Here is a 27,065-nt window from a genome sequence, read left to right on the forward strand (position 1 = left end):
ACATCTGTAAACCATCAAACAGGAGATGAGGACGGTGAAGAAAGCAGCGGTGACGTGTGGGAGCCGCTCCCACACCATGGCTTCCATCAGCCATCGCTTAGCCTCACACCCAGCGGCTGCCTCCCTAAGGTGAAGGAAAAAACTCCAAGTGGTGGCGTGGTGACCAGCAGCCCAACCACCTACAAGCTTTAGGACAGAATCAGCAGTGAACTCGACAAACAGAAGACAGATGACTGGGGAGGGGAATGGGAGGGGACAGATAGTTGAAAATGATCAAGTTTCCTCTTGAAAGGTCTTTTCTCACAGTAATGCAAAGACTGCTGGGATGTGCTCTAGAGCTAACAGCGATGGACATGTCAATACACCAAACACACGGCATACACCTGCCAGTCAGCCTCACCCTTAAGTCTCTCTCAGCTTAAGTGACATTCTCTCAATCTGTCTGGTCCTGGGAGGGGCAATCACTCTTTTCTCTGTAATGGAAATAATCATCTTTAATGCAGCTATGGAATCAGAGCAGCGTCGGGCTGTTTAGCCTCTCACGCTAGAAACTAAGCTTTTGTTGTCGTCCGTGAATACAATGTGGAATTTTCTTGCTTATTTAAGAACAAAATAGAGTTGAAAAGCAAAAAAACTGCTTTTTTTTTTTCCTTCAAGAGGAAACTATGTAAAAATACATAAAAAGGCAAAATTGGCTACTTGAAATCCAAGAATGGTTTTAATGTGTTGGCCAAGAAAAATAAACTGCAAAGTCCTGTGAGGTCTTCTAAAAACTTCCAAGAACAACTGACGGGCGGTTCTAATCAGACTTGGATGTTATTTCCCCCTTTAAAAATGACAACATATACAGTCCCACAAAACACAATTATCAACTTTTTTATCTTGACTGCCAGAGACGCTGCTTTTCGAAGCCTTCTGGTTCCAAATGTTGGGCAAAGACACAGTTGGCCTTCATTTCTTCAGGGGCTGGTAGACAGAGGCATTAGGATCAAGTCCAGAGGGGCTGGTCTCCACAAACTTGGAAGAGTAGTGGGGGGACACGGGGCTCAGGGGACTGGTGGCAGCACTGTATGTTATGCTGGGCATGACGGCCATGACTTCAGCTATCTTCTGTTTTAGGTCCTTGATTTCCTGGTCTTTCTGAAGGATTTGCCCTGCAAGATCAAAGACCTAGCATTAGTGAGGAGGGAGAGTTCCCGGACAGCCCAGGACAGCCCCAGCTCAGCATTTGGGAAGAGCGGGCAAACTTCCTGCTAAGTACAGAACATCAGGGTACTTCTAGGCATTGGGGCCCATCTGCTACTCTTTGTCATTCTTCCTTTCTAACTCTGGAAAATGCTGACCTGCTCTAAGCTTGTGGGGGCACAGGAAAGTGGCAGTGGCCCAGCAGCCTGAGGGGTGGGTGGGGTTTTGCAGCTCTACCTCCTGGACTGGGGTCCCCTTTTGGAAGACGGGGCTCTGAGTGTTAAGCCTAGGACCATAGAACCAGGACCTACAATCAGTCACAGCAGGTTCTCTAACAGAGACAGATGCTGTTCTGGGACTGGTGCCCAGCTTGCTGGCACAATGCCCTCTGACCTCTGCCCAGAACTCAATGACTGCTTCAGCCAACTCAGCCCTTCATGCCCTGTCTCCCTGTCTGAAGCTGAGGTTTCCTGATTGGTCTCAATGTGCAAGTCCTATATTCTCAACACGCCCCAAGTTTTCCCTTTCGTTCCCTATCTCTATAATTATGAGAGCAACTAAGGCTCAAGTGTGGAACAGCAGCTCTCAGTGCTGGGACACCAACCCTCCTCTCCCTCACAAGCAGAAGAGGTGAGTATCATCACCACCTGCTTTCTGATGAAAGGCTGGGGTACGGGAAACCATGCGGCCTGGGGCACCTACACTCCCTTCCCCACAGCACTCCTCCACTCGGTTGGGCGATGGACCCACCATCCACTGCTGGGTCACAGGCTCTGTGAGGGCAGAGCATGCTCCTAACTTCCCACTACTAAATCCCTGCATGCAGCCCAGGGAAAAGCAAGGCTTCAGAGATCATGCATCTTGTTCAGCCCATCTGATATTAAGACACAGAGTGAAGCTGAAGTCAGGACCCCCCCTGTTCCAATCTCACGAAGTGTCCCCCATGCTCTGCGCCTCCTTGACCTCCAAGGGAAAGGGAGAGGCTGTGTGCGAGCTGTTCTCACTGTGGACAAGGGCTGGGTGGCATGTCTCAGAAGGGTGTAGTGGAGATGAAGAATCATTTTGTAATCAGGATGAATAACAGCATAGGAAGGAACAGGTGTGAATTTAAATTATGAAGTCGGACCGGATCCAGAGGGAGACACTGAAACAGCAGGAGGCACGAGCAGGAGGAAGAACTGCGCTCACTTCCTTAGGGCCCCTAAGTTTCAGGTAAGCACCAGATAGCCACGTTCTCTTTGAACACAATGTGCTTCAGATGAATTAAATACTTAGTGGTACCTGATACACTGTGTTTTCCCCATCAGAGTTCAGTTTGATTTCTTTAATTTGTAACAGGAAAGCACCTCAAAAGTTTTGGCATGGACCTGTCTGTCTTCCCAAGCATTTGTGGGCTAAGAATGGGGTACAGCCATGCCAGGACACCTAACATCCTGATCCCAGAGAGCAGGCGCTGCTCCCCTGCTGGGAAGTGACAGATCCAGCAGGAGGGCTAGTCAGCTGAGGTGTCATTCCTCAGTGCTAAGCCAGACAGGAGAAAGGGCCAGTGGGCGGTGAGGGCTCAATTCAAGGAAGGATCCCTGGAAACCTTTTCAAGCACCTGACCCCAAGCCCACAGATAAGGTAGCCTCTGTTCAGTCCCCTGGGCTACCCCAAGCCTCTTAGGTGGCTTTTACCAACTCCTTAGCTTCTCTAGTTCCTAAACGTCTCTAAGCAAGGCTGAAGTGCCCAGTGATTGATGGCTGGGCCTCACCTGGGTGTCTGAGGAGCACCCATCAATCAGTGCCCTGGACCAAGAGGCCTCCCTCCTCATGGCCCAGGCCTTGGTTCCAGTACCCTGATCTGATCTCCATACGCCGTCCTCCCCTCACCCTGCATTTCCTTTTAGACAGGAGACAACACCAGTTTCTGAAGTGGCTCCTTTCTCCTTGTCTCTCAGGCTGCCATTGGAAGAGCCACTCTCCCTGCAAGACTGGGAACCCACTCTTCAGTACACTACATTCACAGTCCCTTCTAACTCCACCCCCTCTTTTTTTTCCACAGCCTCCAGGCCTGGACTACAAGATCACTGGCCGGGACAGCCCCGTGCTCTCTCTCTCCAGCCTGGAGTGCTCCCTCATGAACTGTGCTCCTCCTCACATAACCTGCTCTCAGATGTCACCCCACAAGCTCCTCACTCCTGCCTGCAGCACGTGTTCTCTAGTCCCCCATCTCTGCCGCCCTTTCTCCCTGGCCTGTCCTAGTGCAGCTATTCTCAAAACACAGCCAGCTTACAGGATCCACAGCACTTAAAAGCACAAGAGCACCGCTGCCTTCTGTAGCAAGCACAGTGGGGCCAGCCTTTGGTGAACCTGAGTGCAGTAGGAACCTCACAAGATAAATGGCAACACAAAGGAGAATGCAAATATTTTGTATACGATAGAAAGTAAATAAATATAATAAATGTAAGACAATGACACTTTTCTCGTTACTTGAAAATAGTTATTTTCATAAACTGGCATTAACGGTAGTATGTAATATTTTACCTCACTTTAAATGGATTACCAGATGTTTCATTTACAGTTAGGTAGACACAGCTATATAATCTATGTGAAGTAAGTTCTCCCAGAGTGCTCAGTAATCTTTTTTTTTTCTTTTTGGTTTTTCAAGACAGGGTTTCTCTGTGTAGCCCTGGCTGTCCTGGAACTCACTCTGTAATCCAGGCTGGCCTAGAACTCAGAAATCCGCCTGCCTCTGGCTCCCAAGTGCTGGGATTACAGGTGGGCGCCACCACCGCCCGGCTATGCTCAGTAATCTTAAGCATCTGATTTTCCAAGATGGCAGTCTCCAGAGCTCAGCTGCTCAAGAAGAACCCTTTCCATGCACCAGGTTAACCAGGGCAAAGGTTTCCTCCATGTCCTAGTCATTTAGGTGACTAAGCAGTTTTGTGGACAAAAATCCAATTTTCTTTTCATTAGGTCAGGCCACCCTCTGTGAGGAATCTCCCACAGCCCTCCATGTCAGTTAGCTTGAAGTCTAAGCTTTTGCACTGGATCCCACTACAGAGCCTGACTGCTGCTTTCCTGACTCCCCTGGGCCAGGAGCCCAGGGAGCTCCTAGCTTTGCCTTCACTCACGGCTCCAGGCTCAGTCTCTGCTCAAGTGCTTCCTATTCAAGGACAAGTCTTCCCTTCCCCTGTCTCCTCCCCACTCTGCCCACTGCTCTTTCCTGGCTTGCTCACTGTTTGTCCCTGCAGGGTGTCTACTGGTTATCAGAGACACTAGCAGGTCCCAGCAATTCTCTGCTCAGTGGAGCCTCTCTCTAAACTCCTCTGCTGCACTGCCCAACCCACTCCTAGGCTGCTGCGGCTTGGAGGGCCCAGGGCCTTCTGCGAGAAAGCTTCAACTCTGGCACTCCTACTCCTCAGTGCTCCTGTGATGTGACCCAGCTTCCTAGCCTGCTCTAGACCGTGCCTCTCCCTCCCCACAGGCTGCACACACACGGTACAGCAGCGGGTCTAGACTTCACCGCTGTGCAGCCTCTCTTGTCGCTAAGGCCAGCATTTGATTAGCTCTAGCATCAGCTGATTTGACTCCGAATCTCAACACTACTCAGGCACCAAACAAGTGTAAGGAAAACTCTGAGGTGTCCTCTGCTCACTCTGTGCATCCCTGCGACCTCTAGGTCCTGCCATCCCACGTGGGCTGTGCTTTCCTACCCTGGGCAATCTCGAGCTGCCGCTTTGCATCACCAAGTGCAGAGAACAGGTCCAGCTTGATCCTCGTCTCTGCGCTGAGGCTGTTCTCTAGGTGCTGCGTTTTGTCTTGCATGGCAGAGAGGGCGGACATCAACACCTCGGTGTCCTTCTCGTTCTCTTTGTACTTCCGAAGCTCCTGTCAACAGCATTGAGACAGCCATGTTATGGGGCAGTTTTGGCATCGATGTATATAAACTGGCTTGAACTCACAAAGAAAACTCCAGTCCTAGTGACCTGGCCATTAGAACAGAGAGAGAATCCTGATACCTCGTGTGTTTACACTTCGTTCTCAGAATGTACATGCAATGCCCAGACAAGATTCAGATCCTCAAAGGTACCCAGGGCATGTGCAGCACGTGGCTGGCAAACAGTGGCTCCTGCCTCCAGATCTCTTGTGAGACTTATTCAGAGCAGAGATACTGCTCTTCTGAGCTACTTGCAAACAGTGCCTTATGCTGTAGTAACATTTGTAAAAATGTGCCCTAAAAATGGCAAAAATGTTTGTTATTTTGATAAGGCAAACTGTAGGAAAGCCCATTTATAATAACTGTTAATACAGTCAGTAGGTATTGAACTTGTTTCTTTCTCTTTTTTGCCTTTTAAAACATGGTTTCACAACGTAAGCAAGTGTGGCCTGCAGCTCACTGTGGAGCTCCCGCTGGCCTCAAGTCACAGAGATCTGCCTGCCTCTACCTTCAAGAGCTGAGGGGAAAGGCATATACAACCATGCCTGGTGAACATTGTTTTTAAAGACAGAAAACCAAACTTATTTCTGAGAATTAAAAAATACAGAAAAACTGAAAGTTGCCCTTAATCCTTTAACACAGATGAAGCGTTTTAAAAAACGAAAATTTAGGTCATTTAAACTATTCAGGTTTCCAAGTGCTCGGTTATAGGCAGGTGCCACCATCCCTGGCTGAAAACAGACCTTCTGATGGCCTGATGAGATTCCTGACCATGTGCATATTGGACCTTACGTAAATATCTGCCCCACTGTACAGACTGTTTCCAGCTGGTCGTGGCAGCAGCTGCAGCACATAACTCTAATCCCAGCACTGGGGAGGCAGAGGCAGGTGGATCTCTCTGAGTTGAGGCCAGCCTGGTCTACAAAGTGAGTCCTAGCACAGCCAGGGCTACACAGAGAAACTTGTCTTTTTAAAAACAACAACAACAACAGACTGTTTTCTTCTTTACTTATGTCCCTAGACCACTATACTGAACATGGTGTCAATCAGTCGCTTGACTGATTTAGGCTTGCTTCCTAAAGAGGAACGTTCCAGAAGTGTGTCATCTTTTCTTTGAAGTTGTACTCCCAGCAATGTGGAGGACTATTTTGTAGCATTTCCACTAAGATTCTTTTAAAGTCTTATGGCAGGGCATGGTGGCCTACCCTCCCATCTCAGCACGTGGCAGGCAGAGGCAGAGAGACTGCCAGGAGCTGGAGGCCAGCTGGGTCATATGACAAGACCTGTGTCAAAGCAAAACAAAAATTCTTTGCTGATTTCAAAGGAGAAATGATTGCTAATTTTTATATCCATGCCATTTCTTGGCAATAAGAGTGCACTTAAATACATTAATTTTAATTTTTAAAGTATTTGAGGGGGCTGGACAGATAGCTCAGGGGTTAAGAGCAACTCATGGTGGCTCACAACCATCTGTAATGGGATTCCCATGCCCTCTTCTGGTGTGTCTGAAGACAGCAATGTGTGTGTGTGTGTGTGTGTGTGTGTGGCCACATGCTTGCAGGAGCAGGTGGAGGTGAGAAGAGGGGTCAGATTGTCTAGAACTAGAGTTACAGGCAGGTATGAGACACCATATGGGTGCTGAAAATAAAACCTGGGTATTCCAAAATAGCAGTAAGCGCTCTTAACCACTGAGCCTCTTTCTAGGCATTATTCTGATGGTGTCTGCTGTTATGAATCTGGGGGTCAGAGGACACAAAAGTTGGTTCTCTTAATTACAGGGTGGGTAACTGAGGTCATCAGGCTTGTGATAGCTCTCAGTGACCATCTCTCCCTGATGGGGAGCCGCCTTGTCGCTGGTCCTGAAGAACCAGTTTTAGCACTTGTTTCTCTTCTGTAAATGCTCTGTTAGTAGACTTTACCTCTGTATGTATTTCAGTAACTCTTACCAGTTATTTATATCCTAAAAGTGCTACTTTTGATATTCATTGATATCTGTATTTTTTGTTTGTTTTAGACAGGGTCTCACTCTGTAGTCCTGTGTCCTAGAACTTACAGAGATCCCCCTGCCTCTGCTTCCCAGTATTGGGATCCAAGGTGTGCACTACCACGCTCAGTGAGTATCTCTCTCTCTCTCTCTTTTTTTTTAAAGATTTATTTATTTATTATATGTGAGTACACTGTAACTGTCTTCAGACACCAGAAGAAAGCATCAGATGCCTTTTCTCTTTTCGAATGGTTTCGAGCCACCATGTGGGTGCTAGTATTTGAACTCATGACCTATTTGAAGAACAGTTGATGCTCTTAGCCACTGAGTCATCTCTCCAGCCCCCCCCCCTTTAATTTTATATCTCTATTTTTATTGTGTAAATGTTTTACCTTCATGTGTGTGTCCCTGTGGGGGTTAGAAGAGGGGCCAAAGGCTCTGGAAAGGAGGCATCTGTGGGCTGCCGTGCAGGTGCTGAGAATTGAACCCAGTGCCCAGCCAGAGCAGCTCTTGTTGTCTGCTGAGCTGTCTCTGCAGCCCAGCAGCCCCCACCCCAAGTATCTCTACCTTATTCACTTTTTAGTTGTTAACCTGTGAGTTTGTGTACTGATTTTATGCTTAGAAAGTCTTCTTGTATCTCAAGATCAAATAAAGACACTTTATTCCTCCTATCTTCTCTTGTTCTCCATTCCATGTTAGTGAAGCTCTACTTTTATTCCCGTCTGTCTGAGGAGCACCCACCAATCAGTGCCCTGGACCAAAGGCCTCCCTCCTCACCTATTCCAAGTCCTTTGACAGGCTCGCCTGTCCCTTTCCTACTGATCTCTCACATCATCTTTACATCAACACTTGCAGCTTGAGTTAGGACCTGGCTGTATCAAACAGGACACAAGTAAGTCCCCTTCCCTTGCTGTAAAGGCACTGTTCCACACTGGAGCGCGACCCTGGCCCGCTGCAGGTGCCCATGTGGCGGACAGTCTGCCCCCTCCTCACCTGCACCTTCAGCTCCAGCTCCCTGATCTGCTCCTCCTTCACCTTCATGTCCACTGTGAGCTTCTTGCCCTCAGCTTCTAGCTCTCTGATCCGACTCCGTAAGGTTTCGGTGCACTCTCCCCTTTTGAAAAAAGTCAGGAAATAAGGTTTATAGTTCTCCTTCTATCACAGGAGATTGGTTTGAAGACCACTGTGGAAACAGAATCTGCATATGCTCAAACTCCTCAGATAAACCAGCAGCTTTTACACTGACTTTACATAGAGCCATCCCTAAATTACTAACAGGCAGCAAGGGAAGTTCTGCCATACTGTGTGTAGCTTAGGGACTGATGACAAGAAACTGTCCATCATGCTCAGCTGCTGTAATTTAGGTTTTCAAATGTTAGGCCTGGCTATCCTCAATTCAGAGTTCCGCCTGCCTCTGCCTCCCAAGCACTGGGATTAAAGGAGTGTACTACCACCATCCAGCTGTTTGGTTTTTTTTTTTTTTTTTTAGTGTTTCAAGACAGGGTTTCTCTGTGTAGCCTTGGCTGTCCTGGAACTCACTCTGTAGACCAGGTTGGCCTTGAACTCAGAAATCTACCTGCCTCTGCCACCCAAGTGCTGGGATTAAAGGTATGTGCCACCACTGGCTGGCAGAAACAGATTTTTAATATGTAGCTCAGGCTGGTCTTTGCTCTTGCAATCCTCCTGTCTCAGTCTCTTATTACAGTCATACCTTAGCACGCCCAGCTTTCAAATACTTCCTATAGTTGGCTTCACCTGCACAGCTGCTGCACAGGCAGAGTGTGCATGCTGAGGGGCGGACACACTCTCCTTATATGCTAGGGTCTGCCTGATTTTAACATTTGTCTCAATGTGCTTCTCACTAATCCTTGAAAATTTCAACAATGATCTCAAAATGTTTGTTTTGAGACAAGGTCTCTTTATGTAACCCTAGGTGACCTCAAATTCTCTGTTCAGATCAGGCTGGTCTTAAAATTACAGAGATCTGCCTGCATCTGCCACCTGAGTGCTGGGATTAAGGGCATGGCCACCATGCCCAGCTATTTTTAAATTTGTATTTTGTCTGTGTACTATAGAGGCTAGTGGTCAACCTCAGGTGGTCTCTTCAAGAACCGCCCACCTTGTTTTCTGAGACAGCATCTCAGGGAAGCTGGTGAGTCCCAGGAATCTGCTAGTTCTGAACTCCCCAGGGCTGGAAATACAAATGTACTCTACCACACCTGTTTTTTTTTGGTTGTTTTGTTTTTTTTAACTTGGGTGCTGGGCACCACTAAGTCTAGTTTTTTTTTTTTTTACATGGGGACTCAACTCAGGTCCTTATGTTCACATTTCAAGCACTGTTCTAGCCAAGGTATCTCTTCAGTTCTCTAAAATAATCAGGGGTTGGGGCTGGAGAGATGGCTCAGCTGAAGACAGACTGCTCTTCCAAAGGTCCTGAGTTCAAATCCCAGCAACCACATGGTGGCTCACAACCACCTGTAATGGGATCTGATGCCCTCTTCTGGTATGTCTGAAGACAGATACAGTTAATCTATTAAATAAAGACCCTTAAGACCACCCCCATCTGCGTCGGACGCACTGACAGCTTTGTGAGGACTGCAGAGGGAGAGCTCAAAGCACTTAGTGGTCACACAGAAAGTGAGAAAGCTCAGGTGTGGGGTGGAGCACGGTGATGCCTTCTGCTCTACAGTGACTGAGAGATGAATGTTGGAGGGCAGTGTGAGCCGGCTCAGGCAGTGTGAGCCGGCTCAGGCAGTGTGAGCCGGCTCAGGCAGTGTGAGCCGGCTCAGGCAGAGCTGCAACAACTAATCAACAACCCAGAAAAGCAAACCACTCACACAACCTGTTCTGTCTCATCCCACCCAAGCATCAAATCCCCACATCTATCTTGGGACAAGGAAAGCCAACCATGACAAACACTTTAGTGACACGGACATACCTAGATGCAGCAGCAAAGGCAACAGCCCGTGCAGCTGTGGCTTCTTCTAACTTCTTCCTTTTTTTCTCCTCCATTAGCTGCTTTTCTACAAAGCTTCGGGCTTCCTGCTCGGCTTTTAGCTTCTTCTCTAGCTGACTGATACTCTGCTTGTCTTTTTGTTTCATTTGTACAGCATTATGTAACCTATAGGAGACAGTTGTGACAAAGACCCTCTCATTAGACAGTCACTGTAAGCCTTGGAAATACAGCTTCCATGCGGCCCTTCTGTTAGGCAGGTGTAAATGGGAGGTGCAAACAGCCAAGTACCGACTTCTGCTGGGCCAGAGAAAACACATGGTCATTATTATTACTACTTAATAGTTCCTAAATACTAATAAGCCACCTGCTTTATGTAACTCAAGTCCTACCCCCTGTTCTGTTAAGTGATCTAGAGCAGGCAGGCAGTAGACATGGGTCAGAAAGGTAAGGAGAGGGTAGAAGGTGACTATAGACAGAGTTATTAATTCACTGGGGGGTAGGGAGGGGCGCAGTGAACCAGAGCAAAGAACCACTGACTGGACCAGTCCTACTGAATCTAAAATTGGTAGGAGGGGAAGGTCTGTGTTCCTCTTTTTTTTAGTTGTTTTCTTAGGCAAGGTCTCATCACGTAGCCTAGGGTGTCCTTGAACTTGTGGCAATTCCCCATGCTGCATCCTTTCCTTCTCTATAGCTTCACGCAGCAAGGTGAAGGGAAGGGAGCCAGCCATCACTGTTCCCCAGAGGCCAACGCTAACCTCACAAGCTGCTCAGAATGACGGCCAGGGTACTTGCACGCTGGACCCCAGCAGGCAGTTATTCCTGGAACTATACGTGAGAATCTTCTTTGTGAGAAAGCCTGTGAGAGACATCACTGCCACAGACATACACTGCTTAGAAACTAAAAAGACAACCTTAGCTCAGTCAGCAACTAACTCCAGAATGAATTAAGGAAAGTTTAAAGGCATCCACACAGAAGAGGCGGCTTCCGCCTGTCTCTTCACACACAACCAAAGCTCAATGTCACTTTGTAGTTCTGAGATTCAAAGTAAGTATGGCCTGATCCTCAGGAAAAGACCACGGTTTTCAAAGAGTAGCAAATCTCCTTATCAGTGTTACTTATCACAAAGCTTCGTAACTAGCATCATAGTCAGACCGCATTACTAAAGCAGAGGGAATGTTGGGAAGGCCGGCCTGTGGCCTGTGAGGCTCACGTACTTGTTCTGCAGCAGCTCGTTCTCCTGCCGCAGCTGGCCCATTTCTGAGCGGATGCCTCGCTCTGTGCTGGACAGGGAGCTGATCTGACTGCGCAGCTCTTGCTCCACTTGCCGGCTGGCTTGCAGGTCAGCCTTTAGCTTTTTAATGTCTTGTTCCAGCCTAGGAAAGAGAAAACGGTAGCATTTTCACCTGGGAGAGGCCTCAGGGCTTGGCAACAGTCCCCACGGGACAACCTGTGATACATAGAGTTCTATGGCGTGACTGCCTTCACAGGAGGACTAACTTTTGATTGTCCTCAATGTCTACCTGAGTGGGAGAGAAAAACAGAGGAGCTAAACATTAAAGCTTCCTCACCACCGCTGACTTCATCGGCAAGTAAAGCCTGCCAAAGCAACAACTCAGGACCCAGCCAGTGACTTTTCTTTTTGACACTCTCCTAGGTCAGACTGCACTGTCCCCTATCAAGGGCTCAGGACCTCCATGCATCTCCAGAGCTTGCGAGCCTTGCTGAGGGGCATGCACACTGTTGGTATGGCAGAGGAGCTTATCAAGGCTCAAGAAAAGGGACATTAAGAAAACAGTGGAGCCGGCCAGTGGTGGCGCACGCCTATAATCCCAGCACTTGGGAGGCAGAGGCAGGCGGATTTCTGAGTTCAAGGCCAGCCTGGTCTACAGAGTGAGTTCTGGGACAGCCAGAGCTACAAAGAGAAACCCTGTCTTGTAAAACCAAAAAAAAAGAAAGAAGAAAAGAAGAGAAAAGACCACTGTGAGCAACAACCTGCCGCCACACTCCTTGCCGCTTGCTCCGGCTAGCCCGTAATCACGCCAGTTTAAGTGATGAGCACTAGGGGATTACAGTAAATAAGCAGGAAAAGGAACAAAGGGGCCAAATCAAATTTCTTCCTCACAGGAAGGATCTATAATTTTAACAGGGGCCAAAGACTGGATTACTAAAATAACTAGACAGTAACACAAGAAAGGCTACAATGAAGCACATTCTAGGAAGAATGGCAGCAGCTACTCCTCAGAGACCGGCACTGCTCTACATGTTAAAGCAATGTGAACTAATTTAATCAGCAGAACTAAAGGCCAATTGCAATGATTATTTCGACTTTTCCCAGATGAAGAAAATAAGGGTAAGCAGACGCTGCAGGACACGATCCGCAGGCGGGATCCCGGGACCCACCTCTCCTCCTCAGCCCATCTGCACAGCCGCCTGGGAAGGCTCTGCAGAGGACGGCAAGCAGGGAAGGAGGAGCGTTCCAAATGGAGCCTGGCACACGTAACACCTCAGAGGCATGAGCAGCCATGGTACTTGGACAAGTCTTCAGTCTGGTGCCTGAGGAAGACTAGACTAGATCAGTAGGAAAGGGTGAGTGGGACCTCGACAGCACAGCTCAAGAGCAGGCCTAGGACAGACACTACAAGTGAAGCTCTGAGCAGACAGTTTTCCTACCAGACTCAAATGGCCAGATGAGCGAACACCAGTTGGCTTGAGTTCTGTGGGCAGAACCCCCTTCCCTCCCCAGGTGCTAAGTATAACCCAAGGCTTGCTCATTCTAAGCCACACTTAACCTCTCAACTAGCACCCCAGCCCGAGAAAACTTTCCATTGCCTCTAGTCCAGCACACTGACAGAAGCAGGGCTTCTGGAGCACAGTGGGATCTCTCTCTGGAACTGTCAGATCCACAGACCGAAGCCCATACATATCTCATTAGGTACAAAGTTCTCAGGGCCCACTACAGAGATCAATACTCATTCAGTGATGGTCCCTGCCAGGCCTCTTAGAGAAAGCCGAATGCTTCCTCCTTTAAGCACCATTAGACAACTTTAAGACGAGCCTTGAGTCCCAGTCACTGTCACCAGTGCTCCCTTCCATGTGAGAGCACTGCCTAGGGACTAAGTAGCACTGCTTGGTCTCCTGCCTGGGCTCACTCCCTAGGGAAGGGACACAGGCTCATAATACACCACACTGTCTGTCCCTCTCACCAGGGTCATTTCAGTCCAGTGTCCTGGAAGATAGATCAGCATGTAGATCACAGCTATGCTGTCCTTCCTTCCCCTGAGGTAACCCAAGGGCTACACTCCAAACAGGCCATCTAGGGTTCACCCCATTAAGAAGTACATGCTCATGTTCCTATCTTTTGTGATGCCAGCCTCACAGTGAAGAATCACATGTTTAGTGAAAGGGCAGGCTCCTCTGTGAGGACAGAGGCGTGTGGGTCTGTAGAGGGCTCTGTCTTCAGGGTCCTCAGCAGCTCTAGGGCCAACTCTGCACACAGCCTTGCATTTCCTCGTCTACAGCTGACCATCTCTAAGGTTCCTCTCACTTGCTCTAGGTCTTCGAGGCCTGACACACCTACACATGGCTGCTGATTTGTTCTGACCAGCAGCTTAATTAAGTTGTACCAGATGAAAAAAAAACCAAAACAAACTCTGGGCATGGTGGCACACACCTGTAATCCCAGCATTTGGGAGGCAGAGGCAGGCGGATTTCAGAGTTTGAGGCCAGCCTGGTCTACAGAGTGCGTTCCAGGACAGCCAGGGCTACACAGAGAAACCAGGGGGTGGGGTGTTTGTACCAGATGCACACACAGGAGTCTGGCTCCACAGCACAGCTGACTGCCTCTTAAGAAAGAAAAGCCCCTTCTTTCAGATGCTACATTTCGGTAAGTTCATAGTTAGCACTTTCTTTCATTTTAAAAGTCTTCTGTTTTGCTTTTGGTTCTGTTGGTGGTAGTGGTCGTAGTTTTGGTTTTTGGAGACTTGGTTTCTCTGTATAGCCCTGGCTGTCCTGTAACTCCCTCTGTAGAGCAGGCTGGCCTAGAACTCAAGAGATCTGCCTGCCTTTTGTCTCCTCAGTGCTGGGATTAAAGGCGTACACCATCACTGCCAGTCTTTCATTTTACATGGCATACTTCTTTGATACAATGACCATAGTAACTGAGCCTTCAGTGTATGCACTGAATCCCAGCAGTCAAGAGACACAGTTAGAGGAGACTCCTGAGTTTCAGGCCAGTCTGATTTACAAAGCAAGTCCAGGACATCCAGAACTCTGTTACACAGAGAAACCCTGTTTCAAAAAACAATATTTCGGGCTGGAGAGATGGCTCAGCGGTTAAGAGCACTGGTTGCTCTTCCAAAGGTCCTGAGTTCAAATTCCAGCAACCACATAGTGGCTCACAACCATCTGTAATGAGATCTGACACCCTCTTCTGGAGTGTCTGAAGTACAGCTACAGTGTACGTACATATAATAAATAAATAAATCTTAAAACAAAACAGTATTTCCTCTGAGTAAAGTTTTGAAATTTCTTGAAATTTGCAATAATCTAAAGAGTTTTGAGAACAAAAGTTCTGTAAAACAGAGAACACAATGCTTTAAAAAAATGTGTTTCCACTTATCTATTTAGTGTGTATGTTTACATATGCGCATGCATACATGTGCAGGTCAGAGGACAAGCTTAAGAGTATGCTCTCCTTCCTTTGTGTGTGTGTGTGTGTGTGTGTGTGGTTTTTTGGTATTTTTTGAGACAGGGTTTCTCTGTGTAGCCCTGGCTGTCCTGGAACTCACTCTGTAGCTGGCCTCGAACTCAGAAATCCACCTGCCTCTGCCTCCCAGAGTGCTGGGATTACAGGCGTGCGCCACCCCCACCCGGCTGCTCTCCTTCCATAGTTAGATCCACTACTTCAAGTCATTAGGTTTGGCACCAAGTGTCTTCTCCCTCTGAGCCACCTCCCTGGTCTCTCACGATGCTTTTTAGAAGTGGAATTCTGTGAGAATATTGTCAAAGCCAAACCAGCAGTACTGTAGAACAAAAAAAGGAGGAAGTTACAAAAATGTTTCCTTTGTTTTTTAAAAAAAGTGTACTTCTTCAAAAGTATACATCTAAGATCTATATACTCTAGTGCTTCATGCTCAGAAGTATACATCTAAGATCTGTATACTCTAGTGTGGATATGTCATACTGCAGTAGGAAACTGCTTGAATCTAGAGCTTCCTACACACTAGACTCTCCCACTGAACTACACCGGCTTCTACCTACAGAGAAATGGTTTGGAAAATACAGAACAGTTTACTGTCTCATAAAAAATAGGACTAAAATGCTTCAGGCTTTCCCTAACTACTGTCATCGGCTCTGTCAAGTCTTAATTCCTGCTTTGCAAACGTAACAGTTAAGGTTAGCATCCTTGCCTGAGAAACCCTGCGCTTCAGGACCACTACTCAGTAACATTAGCTGAGTGTGCTAGGAGAAATTCTCAAAAACCTCAGAAAGTCATGATCTAAGCATTTCAAATACTGACAAAAGAAACACCTACTAGCGAAAGACTGTCTAAGATGTACAGCAAAGCCCTGACTTAAAAACACAAGTCAAAATGCAGTGAGTAATCTCCATGGGCCGCTATAGAAGACTTCAGTTTAAAGGCCTACTACACAGTTCACATCTTTCCTGAGATAGGTGGTAAAATGATTTATAATCTCTCACTGGGTTTAACTTTTTACTATAAGAATGAAATTCACTCAGCATTAAAAGAATTCTTACAAAAAAATTTCAAACTGTAAACAAGTCACATGCTTCTCCTTTAGACTGAGTCACACTCAGCTTGCATCTGACAGACTTTCCACTTCCCATACATGTAACTGCATTCATCATGAAGTGGGGTAACACATACAGCCTGCATATCAGATCACCTTCACCTACTCATTTTCCTTAAACTACTTCACAGTACTCCACTGTATGGTGCTAGCAAGATGGCTCAGTGGATGAAGGCATTTTCTATAACCCACACCACAAGAGAACCAGCTTCCAGAAATTGTCCTCTACCTCCACATGTCATATCATATGTACATTCCCTCACATACATACGATAAACACATAAGGAAAAATTTTACTGTATAATTTACTGACAGAGCCTCCCCTCCCCTTCTTTTCAGACAAGATCTTATTATGTAATCCTGGGGAACTGGGACTCACAGAGACCTGCCTGCCTCTGTCTCCGTGCTGGGATTAATGACCTATATCACTATGTCTGTTTTCTAATTTTGTAAGATATGGCTCAACTGTTGTATCTGCTTAATAGAATGAACGATGCTGGGAATTTTAGAACTATGTGAATTAGTAAGCTGAACTGAATCAAGACAGTCAAGTGCTAGGGACAGTTAGTAAGCAGATATGACTACTTGTCTTAATGATACACTTAACACCCTTGGTGCTGAAGGTTAATACTTACCTAGGTATAATACACATGTATAAATTATTAATATGAAGAATCTCTGATTAAATAGTGTTAAGAGGTTAATGCAACATCTTCAAATGTATTTATTCATAAGACTCTATTCAACTGTCAATAGCTACCTAAACTAGAAGCAAGTCATAGAGAGAAAACAATACAAATACAGGTAATAGTTTACAACCCTCATAAACAGTTCTAGTAATGATGAAATGGTAGAGGACAGCACTTCCTACCATCACGGACTCCATCTCTTAGAGCTAAGCTCACTCTGCCCTACCAAGTCTTCGGAGGGATGAAGGAACTCTTCTTACAAGTGCTTCAATCTCATCAAGCTTAGTGAGGGAGCGAATGTACTTCCTGTTTGCCCAGCCTCCTATGGGCTGGCCAGTGGGATTACCACTCTGAATAGGCAGGGCTGGCGGGAAATTCTGTGTATTTCTGTCTAGTTCTACCCAGTTACAGGTCATAACAACCTGATAGCCACCCAGCTCCTCAGAGCTTCCTACAGAAGCACTCCCACAGGTCCCCAGGACAGGCTGCAGGGCACTTAGGAAGTGGATTTGCCAAAATAAGGGCCCTCTTATGGACTAATCCTATCTCTTCCCTAATCTCCCTTATTCCCTAATCCTATCCAGAGACCATGCTCTCACATAGTTGATAACTGTTTAAATTCAAGAGGAAAAGATTTACATTTTAATAAGGGGAATCTCCAAACTAACAAAAGAACAGAGTGCAGACAACAGCCTTAGGCAGGCAAGATAAGAAAAATACCCCCAAGGTCTCAAGTGCCAGACTGCACTGAAAGGATATTTTAAATATCTGAAGGTAGGGAGACCCCAATCTAAAATTTGGCTTTTCTCTAGTGATTGCCTGAATTTGCCAACACACACACACACACACACACACACAGACTTCTCAGAAATGTAAAGGTTTAATGGTGCAGTCAATCACCTCAAGCTTTTACAAGCCTGCCTGTGAGCACAGGAGATGTTTAAGGCACGGGATAGTGAGTTTTGACAAGATGAAGATCTGTGAGGAACAAGCAGATCTTTCTTAAATAAGAATCCACCAAGGGAAAACCCAGCTGCAGAGCCACTCTAGGAGTCTTGCATCGTCATGTCTCTGTGAGCTGCTGGCTGGACCCTGGACTAGAGGGTCAGGACCCTTGGCTCTGGAACTTTCCTCTATATTTCTAGACTATAGTCTGCTTCTAGTGGCAAAGGAAAGGGTAGTCTGAAAACCACATCTAAGTTACACAGACTGCGACTGAGGCAGCTTTCCTAATGAACCCTGCTATTGATCTGTTTTCTGACACCTGCCCGTGACTGTGCTGTGGGAACAGAGAATCCTACCCATTCTTCAAGGCCTAGCATGGAAAGAACAGTCAAACACGCTCTAGTACTGGGTCAGAGGGCCTTCTGGGGCCCTTGTGCTCTCATGGTTAATATAGCGCTCACTACCTTGTGCTGAGCCTCAGTCATTCTCATGTTGAATCTGCCCCTGTGCATGTGTCTCAGGGACTAGTGATACAATTGCTCACGCCTTTAATCCCAGCACTTGGGAGGCAGAGGGGGGGTGGATTTCTGAGTTCGAGGCCAGCCTGGTGTACAGAGTGAGTTCCAGGACAGCCAGGGCTACATAGAAAAGCTCTGTCTCGAAAAACAAAAAAAAGGAAAGGAAAGGAAAGGAAAAAGGAAAAAGGAAAAAGGAAAAAGGAAAAAGGAAAAAGGAAAAAGGAAAAAGGAAAAAGGAAAGGAAAGGAAAGCCCCATCAAGGTAAGTATCTGGGCTGGAGAGATGGCTCAGCAGTTAAGAGCACTAACTGCTCTTCCGAAGGTCCTGAGTTCAAATCCCAGCAACTACATGGTGGCTCACAACCATCTGAAATGAAATCTGACGCCCTCTTCTGGAGTGTCTGGTGACAGCTACAGTATACTTACATATAATAAATAAATAGTTTTTTTAAAAAAGGTAAGTATCTAATTCCATGAGTAGGCCCTGTGTACTTTAAGAAGAAGACAGTACTTGTTTTAGGTAAATCAAGCACCTAACCCCAGAAAAAATAGTGATAACCCTCCATATAAACTTTCACCCCCTGCCAGGTCTCCCACATTGACAGACACAGGCAGCATGGGTCAGTCAAGGCAATGTCAGTGTATGCCATGCACCTGACAGATAGTACACCCCTCCTTATGTGAGACCTACACTGACTGAAAGCTGTTCCAACACAGTCTATCAACCACAGCTCGGGAAATACCAAAGTGAAGCTTTTTTGTGCCTCAGTGTAGGACAGTTGCTTACCAGACACAAATGCCCCAAATTAAACATCCTGATGACCTGATTATTAGGTGAAACTGTATTATAAAATATCTTATATATCTGTTCCATCTTCTGTCACACTCTGTCAAGTTGGTATAGGTATGGCCCCCATAGACTCATGTGTTTAAATGCCTGATCTTTTAAGAGAGTGACATTATTAGAAGGTGTGGCCTTGTTGGAGTAGATGTGGCCTTGCGGAAGGAAGTGTATTGCTATGGAGGTGGGCTTTGAAGTCATATATTCAAGCTATACCCAGCGTGCTTCTGATGCCTACAGATCAAGATACAGAACGAACTCTCATGATGCCCTCCACCATCATGACTGCAAACCACCATGCTTTCAGCCATGGCAAGAATGAACTAAACCTTTGAAACATTGTCAGTCCCAATTAAATGCTTTCCTGTGTAAGAGTTGTCTTGGTCATGGTGTCTCTGCGCAGCAATAAAGCCTGAACTAAGACAAACACAAAGGGGAACACATTAATTTCCTTAAAGATATAGGAGGTCTTAACACACTAAATTCTTGTTTTGTGGTATTTTGATTTATAATAAAGCTAATGAAAAAATAAGGATTAGAAAGAGACTATCCAGAGATAGAGAAAGTACTCCAGAGGCCTCTACGGAGTAGAGAAACATGGTGCTGACTTCCTAAATTCTTCAAGAAAGCCATGCGTGCCCAAAAGTAGCATCTTGTTGGGCATTGTGGCTCACACTTCTAATCCCAGCACTTGGAAAGGAAAGGTAGGTGGATCTCTTAAGTCTGAGGCTAGTGTAGTCTACAGAGTGAGTTCCAGGGCTGTCTCCAAAAATAAACAAAACAAAACAAAAAAAAAAACCAACCACCACTACCAAACCACAACCTCCCCCACATGCGCGCACGCACGCGCACACACACACACACACACACACACACACACACATCATAAATAAAGGTGATAAAACATGAGTTTATATGAAAAGTCTTTTAAAATGGGCTGGCAAGCTGGGCGGTGGTGGCACACACCTGTGATCCCAGCACTCTGGGAGGCAGAGGCAGGCAGATTTCTGAGTTCGAGGCCAGCCTGGTCTACAGAGTGAGTTCCAGGACAGCCAGGGCTATACAGAGAAACCCTGTCTCGAAAAAACCAAATCCAAAAAGCCAAAAAAAAAATAAATAAATAAATTAATTAATTAAAAAAAAGGGCTGGCAAGATGACTCAATAGAAAAAGGTGCTTGCTGCCTAGGCTGATGACTTGAGTTAGATTCCTAGAACTCACACTAGCAGAGAACCAATTCATGCAAGTATCCTGATCTCAACATGTATATGGGCACATATACATAATAAAAAGCTTAAAGTCTTTATAATGAAATATCTATTGATGCAGCAACTTGAGATGCACACGGAGATTTATATTAAATCATGCTTTCTGTGATGAGGAAATGAAATCTGCTTTTTTGACAGGGTAAAGCGTCAGAACCTATCCCTCCCAGGCAGAGGTCACTTGTGTCCTGCTGGAGCTATCAGACACGGAAACAACGGGCTTACCTTCATTTCTGTCTAGTCTCTACTATGCTGATGGCGCTCACATCATAAAGTAGCCTGATTTAAATATAAATCATGTTCCTATTACCACGATTATATTTTTATATAGTTTTAAAATTCCTTTAATGGTTAAAATAAGCACAATCTGTCTTGTGAATTAACACAAACAAGACCAACCAAGTAAAACTAAAAAGGCCTAAAATATTACAGACAGAGCAGGAAATGAAAATAAATCAGGTCTGCCACAGTATACTTGCTCAGACATAGTGCCAGACAAATATAAATTAAGTTTGTTTCCAAAGAGACAAACAAAAACCACTTAACTTTTAAAAATAGACTTATGAATGAATCTACTGCTTATTTTTTCCAAATAATTTAGTAGTCACACTTTCTCCAACCCATTTAATCTAAACTGGCCAGAACCTCTAAGTGTCTGGCTTTTGGAGTCGTCATTCTAAGACCTCACACACTTTTATCTCTTAGCTAGGAAAGATGCCATTTAAGATAACCACTAATGCATCCCACTGAAAACAGAGAGGCCTGTTCCAGCAGGGTCAGCAGGTCAGTCTGCAGAGCACTTGGTGTATAGGGAGCACACCTCTTCCCCAAGTTCTGATACTCAGGCAAAATGTATTCAAACACAAACTTCATAAGCAAATGCACACTCTCCTTACTGGGCTGGATAATGCTCCCCACCTAGGACGGGTGCTTCCTGGGACAGAAAGGTGGAGCCTGAGTTTTTGCCAGGAGACACAGAGGCAGAGTCTGGGCCTGGGCAGGTGGAAGGCCAGGCCCAGCAGGACAGAGAAAGAAGACAAGACAGATTTCTCCCTTTTATTGTTGAGAGATAGCCTGCGACAAAATCCCTTAGCTCTAGACATAACCAAGAGGTGGTGTGAATGGCTGGCTGGACAGCAGTCTCCCAGAGGTTTCTGCCCTGGTCCTCTCCCTGCAACTTGGAGGTTCCTTTCACCTCCTACATCACCTCTAGAAAAAGTAGGGATAGATGCCAAACTGTAAAACTTCCTAGAATTCAGAACGAAAGCGAATAGCAGTACAGTTTTTCTTTCCCTTTCTTTTTATTAAATAAAATTGTTATCAACTTCTCCCAAAGCAACAAGATCTTGTCCTAGGTACTGTCAAGGTTTCCTAATCCCAGAGACCTTGAGGACCTACGGTGTGGCTCAGTTACTGCCTGGCTTCCAGAACATCTTAGGTTCCTTAAAATATGCAGAACTGGGTAGGGCAGCACATACCTGTGATCACAGCACTCACTCCTGTGATTACAGCAAGGCCTCTGAGGAGTTCAATATCATCCCAGTTACAGCCTGAGCTACACGAAAGAGCCTTGAGTTTCATTATAATCAATTAGGAGACTCAAAGGAAGCCTCTATCCCCACTGACCTTTCAGTTATTGTGCTGGGCACTAGATGATGTGAGACAAGGATCTTCGACCTGTGGGTAGTGTCGACCTGTGGGTAGTGACCCCTTTGGGAAGCAAAGGACCCTGTCACAGGGCCCCCAAGACCATAGGAAAAGACAGACATTTACATGAATCAATAGCAAAATTACAACTATGGAGTAGCAACAACAACAAAGAAATTATGGTTGGGGTCACAACGTGAGGACCTGTATTAAAAGGTCCAAGCACTAGGAAGGTTGAGAAGCACTGCTGTAAAGAGGAAGCAACACAGAAAGTCAAAACGCAGAAGAATCCCTACAAACTGCAATTCCTCAGGCAATGTGTAAGGATGTTCTATGTACCTGAGAAACACACCAGGCTTCCAACTTTAGTTCCCTTCCTCCCTAACCACTGCTTCCATACAGTACTTTGTAGGACCTTAGACTTTCCTTGGGAGATAGTGTTGTGGTCAATAGAAGGCGCTCCCCTGAGAAGGCACGTGACACTAGGTAAGTGCTTGTTTGACTTCATCTGTTTCCAACAGAAGCAGCTCCTGGCTGAGCGCCCTCAGGCCTCCTCCTGCCAGGCAGTCTGTAGCTCTGGTTCTGTTCTTGCTTTGTTCCTAAACCTAGAGCTGGAATTCAGAACCTTCTGCGTTTCTCTGTTGCATCCTGGACCTGGACCTTTCTTCTTTACTCCTAGTGCTAGGAGTCAGCCTCATCTACTGTCACCTACATCTGGGCCTGGCTACTGAAAAGGAGTAATAAAAGATGGAGTGATAAAGAATTACAAAAGGGCTGGAGATGGCTCAGTGGTCAAGAGCACTGACTGCTCTTCCAGAGGTCTGGAGTTCAATTCCCAGCACCCACATGGTGGCTCACAACCATCTGTAACGGGAGCTGATGCCCTCTTCTGGTGTGTCTGACGATATCTTCAGTGTACTCATATACATAAAACAAATAAATCTAAAAAAAAAAAGTTACAATGAAGTCAGGCCTTTTTGCTCTTCCAGGAAATAAGCCTCCATTTTGTGCTACTTTGAAAACTTCCCAAGGAAAACAAACTGGCTTCTTGGACTTTTTTTCATAGCTACTCAAACACAACTACACTGAATCCACTATCAGTTCTAAACAATGCATCTCTCCTTCTAAAGAACATGTGTATATTTATTATTATTATCACCAATGTATTTGTGTTGTGAGACAGGATTTCTCTGTGTAGCCCTGATGGCCTGCCACCCCGCAGACCAAGCTGGCCTTTAACTCAGAGATCCGACTGCTTCTGCCTCTTGAGTTTGCCACCCTTGCCTCCAGTGTTTACATTTTTGAGGCTGATTATTCCTTTGTACACTCCCACCAGAAGTGGCAGAACACAGCATAGCATTGTGTGTGGGGGTCAGAGAGAACTTGGTGAAGTCCTTCCTCTTCTCCCATCATGTGGGTCCACTTGCTGAGCTATTTTGCCAGCTGCATTTTGCATAACTTATTTAGTATTTCTGTATGCATGTGAGAATGATGTGTGTGTCTGTGTGAGCATGCACCATGCTCTTAGGCAGCATAGACACAACTGTGGACTTGGCTCTCTAGCGACCTTTGTTTGGGTTCTAGGGCTCAAACCTGGGCCACAGGCTGCAGTGCCTTGCTCACTGAGCCCTCTTCTTAGCCTAGGTTAGGTTATTTTAAGTTGTGTGTAGACATCTTACAAATGTGAGGGAATTCAAAACAGCAAGTTCAATAAACTGTTCCAAAGAACAAGACCACAAATATTAAGGAATCTTCTAGACATCAGAGATCACATGCCACTTGGGAAGCTTGGTACCTAGAAGATGAGGCTAAAAGGTCTGTGGAGTCTGTGGAGTGCAGTCACACCACATGGAATGATCTTCTAGCAAGTTCTAATCAGAAAAGAAAGCTAGCTTTGTTTTTTTAATTTTAAGGATTTTGACATCTTATCAACCTCTATTTTATTGAACATGTGTAGGTATTTTGTCTGTCTGTCTGTGTACCATGTCTGCACCTGGTGCCCATGGGGGTCAGAGAAGCGTGTAGGATCCCAGAAACTGTAGTTACAGATGGTTATAAGCACTGAGAATCAAAACTGGGTCCTCTGAACAAGCAACACGAGCTCCTACTGGCTGAGACATCTCTTTAGCCCCAGTCCTCTGTTTTAAGAGAAACTGAGTCTTAAAACATAATAAATATAAGGTTCCCGTGGACTACAACTAAGGATTTACTATTGTAAATATACATATAAGGATTTATGCAATGAATACAAGGTTCCTCTGGACTACAAAGAAGGAGAATGACTGTAAGTCATTCTATCTCCTTGCTAGTGAACCCCAGGCACCAAGGAGATATAACACACCAAGTCTTTTTACCAACTGTGCTGCCCCAACTCACAAGCTCTGAAAATGTGTCCCACAGACCCTGAGGCTTTCATCAGAACTGGTTCTTGAGTCTGAGTGTAAGTTACACACTCTGTTATGGTTTGTATATGCTTGGTCCAGGGAGTGGCACTACTAGAAGGTGTGGCCCTTTTGGAGTAGGTGTGGCCTTGTTGGAGTAGGTATGTCCCTGTGGGTGTGGGACCCTCATCCTAGCTGCCAGGAAGCCAGTATTCTGCTAGCATCCTTCAGAGGAAGATTTAGAACTCTCAGTTCCTCCTGCACCATGCCCACTTGGATGCTGCCATGTTCCTGCCTTGATGATAATGGACTGAACCTCTGAACCTGTAAGCCAGCCCCAATTAAATGTTGTCCTTATAAGAGTTGCGTTGGTCATGGTGTCTGTTCACAGCAGTAAAACCCTTACTAAGACACCCTCCTTAGTGTAAATAAACTAATGGAACCGTCTCAAGTGCTTCTCTGAACTCCTTTCCCTCTGAGGCACAGCATCTGTTGTTTAAAGATTTGGGGGAAATCCTAAGACCTGTGTTCTACATTCCTCCATCCTGGGATCTCAGGTCAACAAATAAACAGAATTAATTACAGGAGAAACTAAGTTTTAAATTATTGTATTTTGCTGTAGCTAAAAGAGCTCCCCCAAATTTAGAAAGGAAGGGCTGGAGAGATGGCGCAGTGGTCAAGAGCATTAGCTGCTCTTCCAGAGGACACGGGTCCAACTCCCAACAACCACATGGCAGTTCATAAGTGCCTTTAATTCCGGTTTCAGAGGATTTGACAACTTCACACAAACATATATGCAAGCAAAACATCAATGTACGTGAAATAAAAATAAATATTTTTTCACCTAGGAATAAAGGAGCTGGGTGGTGGCAGCACATGCCTTTAATTCCAGCACTTGGGAGGCAGAGGCAGGCAGATTTCTGAGTTCGAGGCCAGCCTGGTCTACACAGTAAGTTCCAGGACAGCCAGAGCTATACAGAGAAACCCTGTCTCGGGGAAAAAAAAAAAAAAAAAAAAAAAAAAAAGGAATAAAGGAGGTAGTCAGGATGTTAACGTGACCTAGTTTTCCTTTTTCCCCACTTTTAAAGGCTTTCTCCTTCTAAATCTTCACAATCCCCAGGACCTGCACTCTCAGCAGCACCCACACTCAATGCAGCAGCCTCCCACACCCACGCAGGAGGAGGAGCAAGCGAGATGACCTCTCCTCCTTTTTGCTGCTCCTCTTCTTTTGCTGGGGTTTGCTAGGCCTATTCAACACAGGTTAGACCCCATGCTGGGGGCTCTGGCTCCAGGACTAATTCCTAAGCTAGCTCTCACTAGAGCTGACTTTCAGGGACCACAGAAGCTCCAGGGCACAAGCAGTCAGCCCCTTGACTAATAGCCCGAGGATGGAGCACCCTGTGTCTTATGAAGGATAAGACATTTTAAGATACCCAGAACAAGAAAGTAAAATATGAAGTTTTATGTATTTTTTTCTATAGATTTTAGCATTAAGACCAAAACATCTAATTCTGGTGGCAGTTGTATTTGACTTTAAAAAACAGAAAACAAGAACAAAAATAAGCCAGGCACACCATTAATCCAAGCACGCAGGAGACAGAGGCAGATGGTTCTCTTGAGTTTGAGGCCAGCCTGGTCTACAAAGAGAGTTTCGGGACAAGCAGGGCCACACAGAGACACTGGGGGTGGGGCGGCATGGCGGCGGAGGAAGAGGAGAGCCCACTTGGGCACCAGCCCCAGTCTTCATCTCCGGGTTCACTTACGGCCTGGGCCAAAGAGGCCAGTGTACACACCTCTTAGATAGTTTCTAAAAGTAAAAAGTAAAGACTCTAAATCCAATATGGTCATGCTATTCTGTTAACCACGACATCTGGATATATATTTACTTATTTAATGGTTTTTCAAGACAGTTTCTTGAAACTGTGTTGCCTTGGCTGTCCTAGAACTCATGCTGTAGATCAGGCTGCCCTCTAATTCAATGGTCTGACTGCCTCTGCCTCCCGAGTGCTAAGATTAAAGATGTGCTGCCCAAATAGAAAAAAAAAAATTTTTTTTTTTTTGGTTTTTCGAGACAGTGTTTTTCTGTGTAGCCCTGGCTGTCCTAGAACTCACTCTGTAGACCAGGCTGGCCTTGAACTCAGAAATCTGCCTGCCTCTGCCTCCCAAGTACTCGGACTAAAGGTGTACGCCACCACCGCCCTGCTAGAAATTTATTTCTTATTGACTCTTATCATTATATCATCTATAATTTGACTACTTTAGCAAGTTTATGTCAAATTAAACATAATAATTTGTAAAAAATGAGTCTCCTAGCCAGGCATGGTGGTGCATGTCTTTAATTTAATCCCAGCACTAGGGAGGCAAAGACAAGTGGATCTGAGTTCAAGGTTGGCATGGTCTACATATGGAGTTCTAGGACAGCCAGGGCAATTGAGAGAAACTTGCTCTCAAAACAAAAAAGCCAGACAATGTTGGCACACGCCTTTAGTCCCAGTGCTTGGGAGGCAGAGGCAGGCGTATTTCTGAGTTCGAGGCCAGCCTGGTCTACAAAGTGAGTTCCAGGACAGCCAGAACCACACAGAGAAACCCTATTTCAGAAAAAAACAAAACAAAACAGAAAAAGTCTTCCATTTTTGGAGCATGAGAGGGAGTGGGACAAAAAAAGACTTAAAGGAGACTTTTGTTTCAGCCTTCCTACAGAATATGGATCATGTCTTTTTTTTTATTAATTAATTTATTTATTATATGTGAGTACACTGTAGCTGTCTTCAGACACTCCATCCAGAAGAGGGAGTCAGATCTCATTACGGATGGTTGTGAGCCACCATGCGGTTGCTGGGATTTGAACTCAGGACCTTTGGAAGAGCAGTCGGTGCTCTTAACCACTGAGCCATCTCTCCAGCCCCCTACAGAATATGGAGCAG

The 27,065-nt window shown here is 45.8% G+C and overlaps 1 protein-coding gene across 2 annotated transcripts in view; it reads right to left on the reverse strand.

The window, feature by feature from the left end:
- Positions 1-696: 696 nt before the first annotated feature.
- The window catches only part of Maco1 (macoilin 1), a 62,877-nt gene continuing 36,508 nt past the window's right edge, over positions 697-27,065 (reverse strand). The window contains exons 7-11 of one of the 2 annotated variants that reach the window (XM_052177715.1): positions 11,262-11,420; positions 10,029-10,211; positions 8,084-8,204; positions 4,883-5,057; positions 697-1,154 (exon numbers count right to left, since the gene is read on the reverse strand). In XM_052177715.1, coding sequence (XP_052033675.1) covers positions 952-1,154; positions 4,883-5,057; positions 8,084-8,204; positions 10,029-10,211; positions 11,262-11,420 — 841 coding nt within the window. In that variant the 3' untranslated portion in view covers positions 697-951. The remainder of the gene's footprint in view (positions 1,155-4,882; positions 5,058-8,083; positions 8,205-10,028; positions 10,212-11,261; positions 11,421-27,065) is intronic. The other variant, XM_052177716.1, reaches the window with a different exon arrangement.

Source organism: Apodemus sylvaticus, chromosome 3 (assembly GCF_947179515.1).
Source record: "Apodemus sylvaticus chromosome 3, mApoSyl1.1, whole genome shotgun sequence".
NCBI classification, from domain to species: Eukaryota; Metazoa; Chordata; class Mammalia; order Rodentia; family Muridae; genus Apodemus; species Apodemus sylvaticus.